This window comes from Myotis myotis, unplaced genomic scaffold (assembly GCF_014108235.1).
Source record: "Myotis myotis isolate mMyoMyo1 unplaced genomic scaffold, mMyoMyo1.p scaffold_m19_p_7, whole genome shotgun sequence".
NCBI lineage: Eukaryota > Metazoa > Chordata > Mammalia > Chiroptera > Vespertilionidae > Myotis > Myotis myotis.
Window position 1 is genome coordinate 81,884,763 of NW_023416379.1, and position 15,100 is coordinate 81,899,862.

The following is a 15,100-nucleotide window of genomic DNA, read 5'->3' on the forward strand; positions in this document are numbered from 1 at the left end:
TGCTGCTATAGAGCCTCCCTCGATCTTATCTTCAGAAGGATTCTGGAGCTGCTAAAGTCCTCGTTTTACAACAGTAAGTGTAACTCACAGAATGCCCGCCATTGAAGCGGCCAGGCAACCTTCTTCCAGGCATCTTCGGTCTGTTTGCAGTGAGATGGAGTAAGTTTTCTGAGGAAGCTATGTCATCAAAATTCACAATATCTGGAGAATAAAATTCAATGTATACACTAAGAGATAACTGTGCATTTTGAAAGGTAAAAAATATTTCTGGATTTTTAGCAAGCTTTAAATTAAAGGACTCACAAGTTGACCTGTGCTTTTCATATGCATTTAGAAAACAACATTCACCCTTAGAAAACAAACTTCCTCTTCACCTGATACATTTTATAGCATAAGACTTTAGTAACAATATAAAGTTCACGCTTTTAATAGACTTAGACCAGAGCAAAAAGTTCTTGGAAGATACAAATCTGTACTTGTCACAAGCTGTTGTTGCATAAAAGAGCTGTCATCTTAAGTTCTTCCTTATAAAAAAATAATTTATTTCAACTCAATTAATTACTGTATCATATAATAAAAACAAAAACTTTGTTTTAAACTTCAGGTAGTACCCTGATATTCAAATTGTAAGGACTCTACTATATCTGGGACCCACACTGCTGCTTTCCAGGTGCTTTTCTCAATGTGAAGTGAAAGTACAATTTAATGTGTTTGATATACTGTATGTATGCATGTAACAGTATACTGTAGCTGGGATGCACACTGTTTATAGTTCACTGCACTTCTGCTGAGACATCACCATGTTTAGAAGTTATAAGGTAGTTATAAATCTAAGGCAGATGGGAGATCAAGGAAAAATCCTACATAGATCATCCACTTGTTTCCCAACCATCAAAGGCTGGCTGACCTTCGATCCAGTAACAGATGTAAAGAGAAACCTAGTAATTCATATCTCTGAAACAATAATGTATAATGCCTTTACTTTTTCTACATGATCCAGAAAACCTTTCTAAAGGAGTTGATCTTTAATTTTGAAGCACAGGTATCTATAAGTATACAAAAACCTTAAGGATAATTCCAGATACTTCCACTGTCACTATTATCTTCCTTAAGCCCAAATTAAAAACTAGGGATATTAATCATAGTCAAGATCCTTGAAATGGCAGATTTCTTTGGCCTAATCTTCCAGGTATCGAATCATTCTTCATGTTATCGTTACCTGAATGTTTATACACTTTCTGTCAACTATTTAGATGCCCACCTCAGTTATACTATTTTATAAAAAAGTCTAAAGATTCTAATCATTACTGCCCTCAGCTTATTCATCAATTTTCATAGTCAAAGTAATTCATTTATATATTTTTTAAAGGGATGAAGAAAAAAAAGGTAAGGCAGAGGAAGTTAGGTATCACTGTTTGGCAATATGCATTTTGTGACACCTTTAAATGTCTGTTGACCACTTAATTCCTCTTAACCTTCACATTTTGGATTATATTCTGGGTTCTATTTTATATCTAGTCACTAGGTTAATACATCACAATAGGCTATCCAATGTGCTTGGTTTAATTACTGTCTTGAGTCAAATAATTGTAAGTCTGTAAGTAATTATAAAATATAACAAATCATAATAAACAGTGGATTTAATGTATAAGTCATTATACAGTGTGAAAGGCCTTGAGAGTGTGTGTGTGTGTGTGTATACACACACACACACACACACACACACATGTATCACTTTATCTGCAAATGTCACCAATAAAGTAAATATTTTTTAAATGTTAAAAATATACTGTAGTTTAAAGGGTGAAAAATATTTTTTACACTGATGTTTATTGACAACCTAAAAAAAAACCTTAAAAAGTACAATCCAATCATTTTGGTCCCTGGAGATTATTTTCAAATGCATATTGAAGCAACTTGCAGAAAGAAAAAGAAATAAACAGAAAACCATAGAAAGGATAAATGAAGATAAATGAAACTGAAAGGGTAAATAAAGGTAAATTATACATCATGCTCATGTAAAAAAGGCCTTTTATGTGTCCAATTTTGGGCTACAACACCGAGATAAATGATTTTACTATTCTAAAACTCTCTCAGGTCCTCCACTGAAGGCATTAGGTTAGTAAAATGAAATAGTGCACATCTTGGACTCATGATATATTAAACACTTTTCAATTTCTCTGAGTAATAACAATAGATTTAGACTGTCCACGTGGCATAAAAGGCATGACAACCACTTAACTCTTGCAATCATAATGTCACTCTGCCAGCCATTTAAATTTTTAAATACTGCCTAAGACGACATGGAGTTTTTAAAAATCACAATGAAATATCACATTGGGGGAGAAAGTAAACTGATTTTTATTGTTTTCAAGTAAACACAAAACTTTTATCAAAAAATATCTTAAACTGACCAGGAAAATCTTCCCAACATGAATTTCATTTTATTTTAAAATGGAAAACCAAAGGGTTAGAATAGACAGACAAACATGTACACTTTTAGTAAAATTACAAAAAAAATCAATGTGCACCACCTATTTATACTGAATATAATATTTTGATTTCTTTTATAAATTGTTATCTTACCAAAATGGAGAAAGGTAGAATAATTTTCTGACACGTAAGAAGGGAAACATGGCAAACAGGCTAGGAAACAAAATCTGGAAAGAAAAGTCAAGGATAGAAATGTCTAGGAAAAAGACTAAACCAAAAAAATTATTTTACAAAGCAGGAAAAAGGAACAGTTGTAGAACGAATAGAAGCAGTTCAATGTTTAGCATATACCTATTACAAATAATCTAAATTTACATAAGATGTGTCCTGGATTTTAGATTTTTTCTTTCATTTTTCAAAGGGAAAATTATGATGGGTATAAATTTCAATAGATATTTTTTAAACAAGCATTTTTTTATTACTCACTGAACACTAAGACAGTTTCCAAAAGGATGTTTTAATACTAAAATTAGTGGTCAGAGTAATAAATCAATATATTAACAACTCAATACTAGTATAGCTGTTACTAAAATTAAACTACCTTTTGATCAAGTTTTAGTCTTCAGCATATAGTAAATATGAGAAAATTTTAATTCTATGATCTAATAAAAACTATATTATTCTTTTAAAATATTTCAGTATAAAAATGCAACTTACTATAACACTTGAAATCTCATATATATGTAAGTGAAAATTCATTAATATAATAACTCTCTAGAATGACATCGAGGAAATTATTAGAAAATACAAATTTTAACCCAAGAAGAATTTACCACAGAAAAACAATTTAAAAAGATAAAATACACCATGGCCCGTGTATCTCAGTGGTTAGAGAGTGGCCCTGCATACAAAAGGGTTGCAGTTTCGATCCCCAGCCCCAGTTGGGGCATGTGGAGGAGGCAACCAATCTCTCTCTCCCCCTCTCCCTCTCTTCCAGTCTATGGAAAAATCAATGAAAAAAAATATCGTCAGATGCGGATTAACAACAACAAAAGGAAATATGCTACACTCTAAGAATACTTCATCATCTGTGCTTTTGACATAATTACATTACCACTAAATTTTCTATTTTAAAACTAATTGTAAACTGTCTGGAAAATTAACTATTTAGACCACATAAAGTTTATAATTAACCAGTAGTGGCAGCGAGATTATCCTAACCAATTTTTTATGAAGTGTTTGAAAAAGCAATATTAACATGGTTGTAACAGCTCTACAACTTGTAATATAAGAGGATATTTATAAACTTTTCAAAAGAAAAATAAAACCAAATTGACTGTTCTAGGAATGTTTTTCTTATATGTACAAAAGTCAGAGTCTGTACTCATATACATACATGTGTTTTATATGCCTTTATATACAGGAAAATCCTATCTGAGAGGAGGATCAGGAATTTACATCCTTCCTAGATAGGAGCAGAAACAGAACGAGATGGGATTAACAATGGAGGGGGGAGCAGAAAGGAAATAACTTTATACCAACTTCCATGCCAGGCATTCTAATAAGTATCATAGAAATTTTGGGCTGTTCAATTGTTACTTAAGCAAGAAAATAGATTAATAGAAGAAACATGCCAATAATGACCACCAGCTAATAATTTACAACCCACATTTTTTAATAGCAAGGACAGTGTACTTTCTACTCTTCATTTCACTTGAAATTATTTACTACTTTACATCATAATGAAACTCTAAGAAACTTGTTAACACATTGCGTACCGCATAGAAATCTCTAAGACATACGCCAGGGACCGCACGTTTTTGGGCAAACTGCACGTTATTTAAATCATCATAATGCACTTTAGGTGTTGTTTTTCAATAATTATAACATTTTTATTTACAAAAACAATTAAACAATTAAAGATCCTAGTACTTTTTTAACGTATGGTACTGCGTAAAACATTTTCCTCTATGAAGAGGGACCAAACAAAACTTACATAAGTATCTAGATTCACTCCTTTTTCCATGGGCGTGAAAAACGAGAACACTCGTGAACGGTCCTTAACAGATGGCGCGCGAAACATGAGAAAACTCCTGAGCGGTACGAAATGTGTTAAAGGTCTAGCTGATATGCTGTTTAAAAAATGTAAAACCTGAGTCAAAAATATAATTTAAAATAAGCCAAATTTGAGGCTGTATTTGATGTAGAACACAGTTTCTGAAGAAGAGGTAAAACACCTTTCTACTACACATACTAAGATCATCTGATATTTTAATAAAAAGAAAATAAGGAATAACCTGAGTTATGGTCTGAGACATAAGCTACTGTCAGCAGCTATGTCTTTCACGTTGACACACTACTTATGCCTAAAACAGTACTGAAGAGAAAACACTTCTTACTTAGTAAATATTTGCTACTTAAAAAGAGCTCAATTTCCAAAATTTACATTTTCTGAACTTTACAGGGTATAAGTGTGGTACACCTGGGGCAGACTGATAGCTTTATTCCTGAAAGAATAAAGGACAGCAGCTTGAAAGTCAGCTGTTAGTTTCTTGACCATATATAAGTCTCAGCATCTTTAAGTTACTCTCTTATTCATTTGATAAAGAAAGAAATCAGAAAATTTCAAAACCCTGTTCCACAAAGCCTTTTTGGTTTTTAATGAAGACTGAATAATAGCTATGGATGTAAGATAAGAATTGGGACCAAAAACAAGGCAAAAAGTAGAACTTTTCAACCACCAATACTTTCACACTGTTACACATCATTTTTATTAGAAATGTAGCAAAGGAAATAAAATTTACTGGTGATCGTATATAGAAAAAGTTTGGAAAACTAAAAATGATTATTTATTTAAAAAATTTTTATTTTGTAATTTTCATGACCTTGAGACAACCAAATGATGAAAAATATGCAAGAATGATACAAAGTAACAGAAAAATACAGAATATAGAAGCTCTAAATATTACTTCTTCAGCTCCCAAAATGACTCATTAAAATTTAAGACTTCTGATAAAAACTGAAGATAATTGTGGAAATTAAAAAGGTAATGTCCATGGAGTTTTTATTTCTAGAGTTAAAACTGTGCACTTAATCTTTATTTCTCCAACTATGACTTTTGAAAACACATTTCTAGCTGTATTTTACATCAAAGAGAAAACAGTAAGAACTGACAGAATCATATTTTCACCACTAACCTCAACAGAAAGGAGTATTTTTAAAAACACAAAGAGAATTTTATTTTATTTAACAGTGAATATGAATAATTTTCATCAGATAAAACATACTGAACATATTTGAGTGAATGCCTCTAAAATACAACCAACATCTCAAATTCCAGAAATTATCAATGAATATGGCTTTATCCAGAGCAGGCAGGATCCAAAATACATGATAAAAGGATCTATAAAACACTTAAATTAAAAACCTGAGAGAGGCCATGTTTAGGTTAGAGGTTTGGTATTGGCAAACTGAAAAGAGGAAAGACAAATAAAATCATCTGAAGAATTTTGGAAGTTGATAAATAGTACTTTTTCCAATATAGTGACAAAAAAAAACCTAAGTGTAACTGACCTTGAGTTTACATCAACACTGAAACTAAAAATATATTTAAAATATTAAAAATTTAAAAAAATATTTCGTAGAGTGCTTAGTATAAAGGGGATTTAAAAAGTTCCCTTCTGGTTTATGTGATCTTGAACATCTGATGTACCTTTAGCTTTCTCTGTTTAGATGTAAAATAGAAAAATTAGTATTTGCCTCTTACAGTTACTGTAAAGATAAAATAAGAACATATATGAGAAAGTGCTTTGAAAATGTATAAAAACTAAAAACAAATTCTAAGTACTATACAATAACCATTACCACAAGTGTACAACGCTTTAATAGTGAGACCTTTGATTTGTATCAAGACTTTCTCTGTTTCAAGTGTTCCATTTTAGAACTAATATGGATAAAAGACTGGAAACTAATAAAGATGATTAACAGGCTGAAAAAATCAGTCTGAAACTTAATGGACAACATTTATCTAAAGAAGTAAAGCCTGCTGATATGTAGAAAGAGAGTAAGTCACAAAAAGCCTACTTGTCTGAATTGAAAAGTATATTGGTATTAAGTAGAAAATAAAAATATTCTTAAATGTAATCTAGTGCTGGCATTAAAGTCTACATCACCTCTTTCTTTTTAAACTTCTAAAACTAAAACATCCTCAGATCTGCCTGACTTAGGTGGTGTGGTCTTTCTATTCTGAAGAGACAGAACGATAAATGGATGAACTCTTAATAGCCACCTCAGTCCTCTGGCCAATAAGGAAGTTTATGTGAATCATAAATATTCTGCCTATTTATCTTCTTTTATGTTTTTCTATTTTGGCTTCATAGATTTAAAACAAATTTTAATTAAATTCCACTGTATCTATCCACACACAAATTGAATATACAAATTTATTTTAAATAGTTTCTGAAAACTATACTGGCAACTTTTAAAATGTACCACCTTTCTACACGTTAACTTACCTGTTTCTTTAAAGCTCCTAATTGTAAATGAATCTAGATCTACTGATTTTGGTCTAAGTGGTGACTGTTCAGAATCTAACTTTGGTTTTGATACTGGCTCAGTTTCAAATTTTGATGAAATGGCAGGCACTTCCCCATTAATCCTGAAATGAGAAAATCAAACAGAGGCAAAAATCACTTGTATGTGAAACATGACTATTTTGTAACATTTTAATTTAATGGCACTAAAGATGTTATAGCATAATACCGAGTTTTCTTTCTGTTCTATAAAATGATTTCCATAAACACTGACTTCTACCTTAAAACTATAATCCTAATAAAATCAGAAATGTAGCCCTAGCCGGTTTGGCTCGATGGATAGAGCGTCGGCCTGCAGTCTGAAGGGTCCCAGGTTCGATTCCGGTCAAGGGCACATGCCCGGGTTGCGGGCTCGATCCCCAGGGAGGGGGAGGGGGTGGGGTGGTGTGTGTGTGTGTGTGTGCAGGAGGCAGCCGATCAGTGATTCTCTCATCATTGATGTTTCTAACTCTCTCTCCCTTTTCCTTCCTCTCTGAAATCAATAAAAATATGTATTTTTTTAAAAATCAGAAATGTAAAAACAGCTTAATATGAGTATAGTCACTGAATATAAGTATGAATATAAGGTTAATATTTAACAGAGGAATTATTAAAATATATAGGAAAAACATGGAAACCAAATACTTTAAAATTTTCTTTGAGATTTACTAGTAGAAAGACATTGATGTCAAAGGCAGGTAAATTAATAAACTACTTAAAACTTACCTGGCTACAGGTGGTAGTGGAGGAACTGGTTTCTCAGGTCGCTTTGGGTATACTGTTCCAGAAGATCTCAATAAATTATTGGCTTTGGTGGGTGGAGTAGGCTTCTTGGGTGGAACTTGTGGAGCAGCTGGTTTAGAAGGTTTCTGGTCCAGCATGGATTTTTCATCTGATTATTTAAAAATAGTTAATAAGTTATTAACAACGGGAACTGTTTAGGTTTTTCTAGGGCTTAAAGCTAATGCCAGGCTGGAAAAGTGTGAAACAGAGAAGAGAGACATACTAGTAAGTGAGCGTGTGCACACTGTTTTATGTTTTAAAGTTATAATAAGCCTAAATGTCTAAAAAAGTTTACTTTGGTGGGGTGGGGGCCCCCAAATGAGCCCTGATGTACAAATAATGCCTGCTTTTTATTGTCTTCTCAGCATCCTTTGCTTTTAGGAGTGGTATTCCACTCAAATATAACCACTTGTAATTTTACTCTAAGCTGAGAACAAGATTATCTAGACTTAAGTCCATCAGATCACTTAGTAAAAATAAAATAGAGGGAGCTGAAAATGAGTAGGAATTCTAGTGCCATTTAACAATTATTTTGAAATAATCACAATGACAAAAAAAAAAAAATCAGATGTTAAGAGACATTTAAGAGAAACTGATGCTAGACTGATGAAGCAAAGGTAAGAAAATTATAGGCTTGTATTTGTAATTCTCACCTTGGTATTAGGAATTTTATTAACATTTAATTTACTTACTCTATAAAATAAATGTGAAAATATGTTGGACAAAACAATATTGAGGACATTTTTAAACAATGTTAAGAAAAACAATTTTATCACCGAAAGTGCATGGTAGTAACACACTTCCTTGGATCATATGAAATATAGCTTAGTCTTTAAAACTCTGGTCATCCAAACTTAAATTTCTATAAAACAGTTAAATAGATGTTTTATAAAAAATATGAGAAAAAATGTTAAAGGATAGCAAATAGAAGTTCACTGATTAATTGAATATACATTCTTCTTTTAACAGATAATATTCATGGAAAGCAAATGTATCAAAAATAAGATTCATCACCCCTGGTATATCTGTGATTAAATCACTATAGCATACTGATTTATTATACAGGACGTCCCAAAAAGTGTATATATAATTTGGATGATTATAAAGTCAGTGTTTATTAATATAGAGTCCATTTTCAAAACTTTAAAAAATCTACAGAAATTTTTTTGTCAATGCCTGTTTTCAAACTGATAACCATTCTGGTCCAGGCTCTGTTGATAACACAAAACAATGGAATTATAAACATTAAGAATCATTTCCTTTGGTATTTGTGCCCCCTCAATTCGTCGACTGTTCCTGGTTTTGTACCGTAAACTTTATCTTTTATGTATCCCCATAAAAAAAAAAGTCTAGTGGCACTTTAGGATAAATTTTTTGTTCAAAGCTTAGTCTGGCTTCACCCATTATTTCGAATTAGTTTAACCCTGAAAGGAATGAAAATTAAGTGAGTTAGCAACTTTTAAAATGTATATACATTTTTGGGGACACTCTATATAATTAATATATGATGGCAATGTATTTGTGTACTAGATTTTAATTCAGGTAAAACTTACATAAAATTAACCATTTTAAAGTGAACAAATCAGTGCCATTTAGTATATTCACAATGTTTTACAACCACCATGTCTACCTACCTCTAAAACCCTTTCGTCTCCCAAAAGAAAACTTTGTTCCCTTAATCATTTACTCCCTTTTCCCTCCTTTACCCAGCCCCTGGAAACTACCAAGCTGCCTTCTACCTCTATAGATTTATTTATTCTATATATACATGGAATTATACAGTATGTGAACTTTTTTGTCTGGCTTAGTTCATGTAGCATAATAATGTTTTTGAGGTTCATCCGCATTATAGCAGGTATCACTATTTTTTTTCTTTTTGTGACTGAATAGTATCCATGAATATAGCATAATCCGTTCACTTATTGAAGGACATTTGGTTGTTTCCACCTTTTGGCTATTGTGAACTGCGCTGCTATGAACATTTGTGTACAACTATTTGTTTGAATACCTGTTTCCAATTCTTTTTGGTATATATCTAAGAGGAATGGCTGAAACATATGGTAATTTAATGTTTAACTTTTTGAGGAACTACCAAAAATTTTCACAGCAACTGAAACATTTTATATTCGTATCAGCAATATACGAGGGGTTTAATTTCAGCACATCCTTGCTAATATTGCTATTTTCCATTTTTAATATTATAGCCATCCCAGTAAATGTGAAGCAGTAGCTCATTGTGGTTTGTTTTTCATTTCCCTAATGACTAATGACACTGAACATCTTGTCAGGTGCTTGTAAGCCATTTGTGTATCTCCTTTAGAAAAATGTCATGTTGCCCTGACTGTCACTGTCAACATTGTTGTAACCACACAAGGGGAACCAGTTTAGAAGATAAAGTAGACACTAGGCTGGCAGAATGAAGAGAGAAAGAGATAATCCAGGTCTATCATAAATTATAGAGTTTGGGGTGAGGGAGGTCGGATGACCCCTACTTCTGGACTTCTAATTACCTAAGACTGTTTCCCAATTGTTTAAGTAAGTTTGAATGAGTATTTTATTTTCTTTGCTTTTAAAACGTCCAACTTTTTTTTATCTATACCACCACTACATCTACCTAAATAGCATGAGAACAAAGTTTCAGAAAAACACATCTAAACAGGTCACACCAGTGTTTAAATTATACAATAAATATTGTACTGTGTATCCGTATGCATTATATACCTACTGTGCAAGGACCTACAGAACCAATGTCAAATAAGATTTAGACACACACACACACTCCCTACACCTGTGCCTTTACGAAGTTTAGTCACGTGAGAAAACAAAATAAATCTAAACTAATAGGTGACATATGACAATGAGTTATATCTATTTTTAGATAGAGTAATTAAAAAAACTAATTCAAGGAGGTGACATAAGCTGGATATTATAACTGAAACCTGAAAAATAAAAAGGAATTAGCCATAAAAAGTTTCTGAAAGGAGTATAAGAGAGAGAGGATTCCAGGGAAAGAGTACTATACCATGTAACTCTGGGAAAAAAAAAAAATACTGGTATTCTAAAAACATGATATAGTGGGGGAGTGTACTACACACAGTGAGCAAGAAAAGAAAATTATGAGAAATATTAGAAAAGTCAACAGAAGCCAGATCACTCAAAACTTGCAAGGCTAGGCTAAGGCTAAAGTGATCAAGAAAGTCTGCTTTAGAGAAAAAAATATTATAAACTGGATATTTCTTCCAAATGCAATAGGAAGCATTCAAACACATTAAGTTGATGTGTTATATATAACATACACATATTTGAGGGAAAATACACTATTTCCATAGTATAAATTCTGAAACACTTATCACTACTTTAAATCCTTTTTGGAGCAGGGCAAGATGTAAACAGACTAGAGGCCCAATGCACGAAATTTGTGCAAGGGGCATGGCCCTCGCAGCCCCAGCCTTGTCCGGAAGGTCGTCCAGCTGTCCAGTCTAATTAGCATATTACAATTTTATTATTATAGTTAAATACATGCTATATCCCATACCATTGAAAGGCCTATCATGAACTACACAAATAGTTCTCAATTTTGTCTTCAGATTAGAATCACGTTATATAGGCTAATACCTGAGCCCTACCCTATAAAATTCTGTACAGGAACCTAGGCATCGACATATTTTTTAGACACTCAAGTATTCTCACATGTGACCAGGATTGAGGACAACTGTACCAAGCTACCTTTCTAGCTTAGTTCCTCAAAACTCCTCCTAGGTGCCTGTAGCCATTTCCTGAATATGCTATGCTTTCTCTTATTCTTTTCATATTCTCTTTCTGTAGAATCATCTTTGCTTTTCTAGTCAACACATTCTGCTCATTTTCTAAGTCTCTGTATAACCACAATACAGTAGTTAATGTCTATTAACTATTCAACTAGCAATGGTCAGAATATTTTTTAAAATGAAAAAGAAACTTTTTAATCTTCCTAGTAATTAGCAGAAGCAAGCTGCCTCATACATAACTGACTGAATTTATGTTATATGTTTAGCATTTGTTAAGTCTGTTTCAGGTATGGTTATAAATAAATATAGTTTGTCACTTCTTAAGAGGTCAAGATTATTTTTAGGTTCAATCTGGAGAGAGAAATTAGAGATATCAAAATGTCCTTTGTAGAACATTAGAGATAAGTATCATTTCCTTTTTGGTAAGCATGCTAAATATAAAATACAATAGAATCCTGCCACAGCTCTCAACTCAATGTCTATGTACTACAGATTGTGTCACAGATTAAAAGACACCTCTAATAATAAATGATCTTAAATGAGCCTGGTTATGTTCTGTTTAGGAATCAACTGAAAAATAAGAAGGCTGACCCCAACTTCTCAAACAGAGAAGAAATGCTCCTCAAGGAAAAGTGAGCAGATTCACTGCCTCTAATAATTAAAATGTGGAACCAGGCGAGGCTTCAGCAGCCTATTCTGTTCTTGCTGTGGATGTGCCTGGGGCCTTGGGGAGGACATGTTAAAGGTTATCATTTAATTGATTTTTATAAGCCTGATAGAGCTTTTATTATATCCTATCCTACACCTCCCTGCCTGGCACCCCAAAATAAACATCAGTTCATCCCTTCCTGTCATACATATTTCATGCCAAGGATGAGAAAGTACACCAAAAATGAAATAAATTACTGATAGGTATGTCTAGGAAAGCTTTTCCAAAAAGCAAGAGAAAAACTTACACTCAAAGTGCTGATAGTGCCAGTCTTCTGAGGCACAGCATGGCTGGCATTCAAGGTACCTCTGAGAAAATCAGCGGCATAAAACTGCTAAGTAGATCTGAGAAGATACACATGGCGTCTTGGGGCAAGGAGTAGACAGTGAAGATTTAAACTCCATTCTTAAGATTTGAAAAAGTATCCCAAGGAAAAAAGCATCCTCACTTAAGTCAAATGTAGGATGATCAGATGCATGTCTTCCAGTGGCTCTTTTTCCTCCTCCCCAACACAGCAGAGCTTTTCAAAAAATACCTTCTGCGCAATTAGGATCATGACAGATAAAGTCATGAACACATGTACTGGTGAAATATGCTTTATTTCCTGTCAGAGAGCTAAGGCTCCTAACGTGGCACTTGACATGGCTTGAAAAGGCTTGCTCTATTGACTGTGGAACAAGGATAGAACTTTAACTTATGCCTATTTTTATTTAAAAAGGGTTAAATTAATCTGCACCAATATTTAGTATCAGATTGAAACTGGCTCTCTCCCCTAGTCCATTTTCCCTATTCCTTGCACCAGATCTATCAAAGTCATGTCAAGTTAATAAAAACTTTGAAAAATATTAAGAGTTTTGTCCCTTGTTATACATTAGTCTTGTTTCACTTATAAAACAACTAGAGGCCTGTTGCACGAAAAGATTCATGCGATAGGCCTTCCCTTCCCCTGGCTGCCAACACTGGTTTTCCTCCGGCACCTGGCACCCAGGCCTTCACTGCTCCAACTGGAGCCGCCTTCAGCGCCTTCACTGCTCCGCTTCGTGCCTACATATGCAAATTAACCGTGATCTTTGTTGGTGGTTAATTTGCATATCTCACTGATTAGCCAATGGGAGGCATAGCGAAGGTACGGTCAATTACCCTGTTTGTCTATTATTAGATTAGATTCTTATATTTGCACTTAAACTTTGAAACCAACACATCAATTTTAAAATCTTTTCAGTGAAGCCCTGACCAGTGTTGCACAGTGATTAGAGCATCGGCCTGCCCAACAATGAGCTGCAGGTTCGATTCCTAGTCAAGGACACGTGTTTTGGTTGTAGGTTTAATCCCAACACTGGTGGAGGTGTGTGCGAGAGGCAACCAATAAATGTATCTCTCACATAGATGTTTTTCTACCTCCCTCCCTCTCTCCCTTTTACTCTCTCTTAAAAAAGAAAAAATCTTTTCAGTGGAATTTTGGTATTCAGATTTAAAACTAAGAGAACAAATGTCTTTTCTATTTATTTACATACAGCGGGGCCTTGACTTACGAGTATCCCGACTAACGAGTTTTTCGAGATACGAGCTGTCTCTTGGCTGATTTTTTGCTTTGAGTTGCGAGCTAAAATTCAGGTTACGAGCCAGCTTCAGATACCCCACCGCTAGTTGGCGCAGCGAACGTCACAGTGAACGCCACAACATCAGCCCAGCATCACGTGTCTCACTCGTTCACAATTGATTTGACATATGAGTAACTTGAGTTACGAGCTCTGTCACGGAATGAATTAAACTCGTAAGTCAAGGCCCCACTGTATTTACCATTTCTGGCATCCCTCATTACTTGGTGTACATCCAAACACCTACATAGCATCATTTTCCTTCTCCAAAAAATAACTTTTAACATTTTCTATGTAGCATATAGTTTGTTGGGCATGTGTTTCCTCAGATTTTGTGCAAAAGTTTTTATTTTGCCTCCATTTCCTGAAAGGTATTTTTGCTGGATGACAACTCAAGGTTGACAGTTATTTTCTTTCCAACTTTATCCGCTCTTCTCTCTGTCACTGCTTTAGTCAAATGCATTATGATATGCCTTAAGGTGGCTTCTTTTATATTTCTTCTGCTTTGCATTCATTAAGCTTCTTGGATCTATAAGATTATAGTTTTCACCAGATCTGAAATCTTTTCAACTATTACTTCTTCAAATATTTTTTCCTGTCCCCATTACTTATTTTATCAATAAGTAAAACCAACTGATATTGTCTCTCAGGGCACTGATGCTCTGTTCATTTTTTTCCCTAGTCTTTTCTATACATTTTAGATAGTTTCTACTGCTTTATCTTCTAATTCATTAATATTTTCTTCTCTATTCTCCAATCTCCTGGTAATTCCATCCAGTGGTTTTCATTTCAGATATTGTATTCATCATCCACAAAGTTCAATTTGGAGCGTCTTTTTATATTTTCCATTTCTGACACCATCGTGTTCAAATTTCTTCCACTTTCTGGAATACTTGGGATACATTTACAATAGCTCTTTTAATGTCCTTGCTGTTACTTCCATTATGTCTTATCATTTTTGGGTCTCCTTAAATGGACTGATTTTTCTTTGAGTTATTGGTCACTATTTTCTCCTGTTTCCCCCTCCCTGATACCTGATAATTTTTTTTTAAATCAGATAAAGGACATTGTGAATTTTACACTCTTTGGTGATATTGTGGGTTCAGTTCCAAACTGCTACAATAAAGCAAGTACCACAATAAAGCAAGTTGTAATCTTTGCTGGTAGAAAGATTTTGCCTTCAATTTGTAAAAGAACACAACATCTGTGAAACACAATAAAGCCAAGCACAATAATAAT

The 15,100-nt window shown here is 33.6% G+C and overlaps 1 protein-coding gene across 2 annotated transcripts in view; it reads right to left on the reverse strand.

The window, feature by feature from the left end:
• The window catches only part of LOC118659782 (CD2 associated protein), a 107,793-nt gene that overhangs the window by 17,093 nt on the left and 75,600 nt on the right, over positions 1-15,100 (reverse strand). For both annotated transcript variants that reach the window (XM_036316174.1, XM_036316175.1), the window contains exons 12-14: positions 7,731-7,896; positions 6,948-7,090; positions 89-201 (exon numbers count right to left, since the gene is read on the reverse strand). In XM_036316174.1, the coding sequence (XP_036172067.1) occupies positions 89-201; positions 6,948-7,090; positions 7,731-7,896 (422 nt within the window). The remainder of the gene's footprint in view (positions 1-88; positions 202-6,947; positions 7,091-7,730; positions 7,897-15,100) is intronic.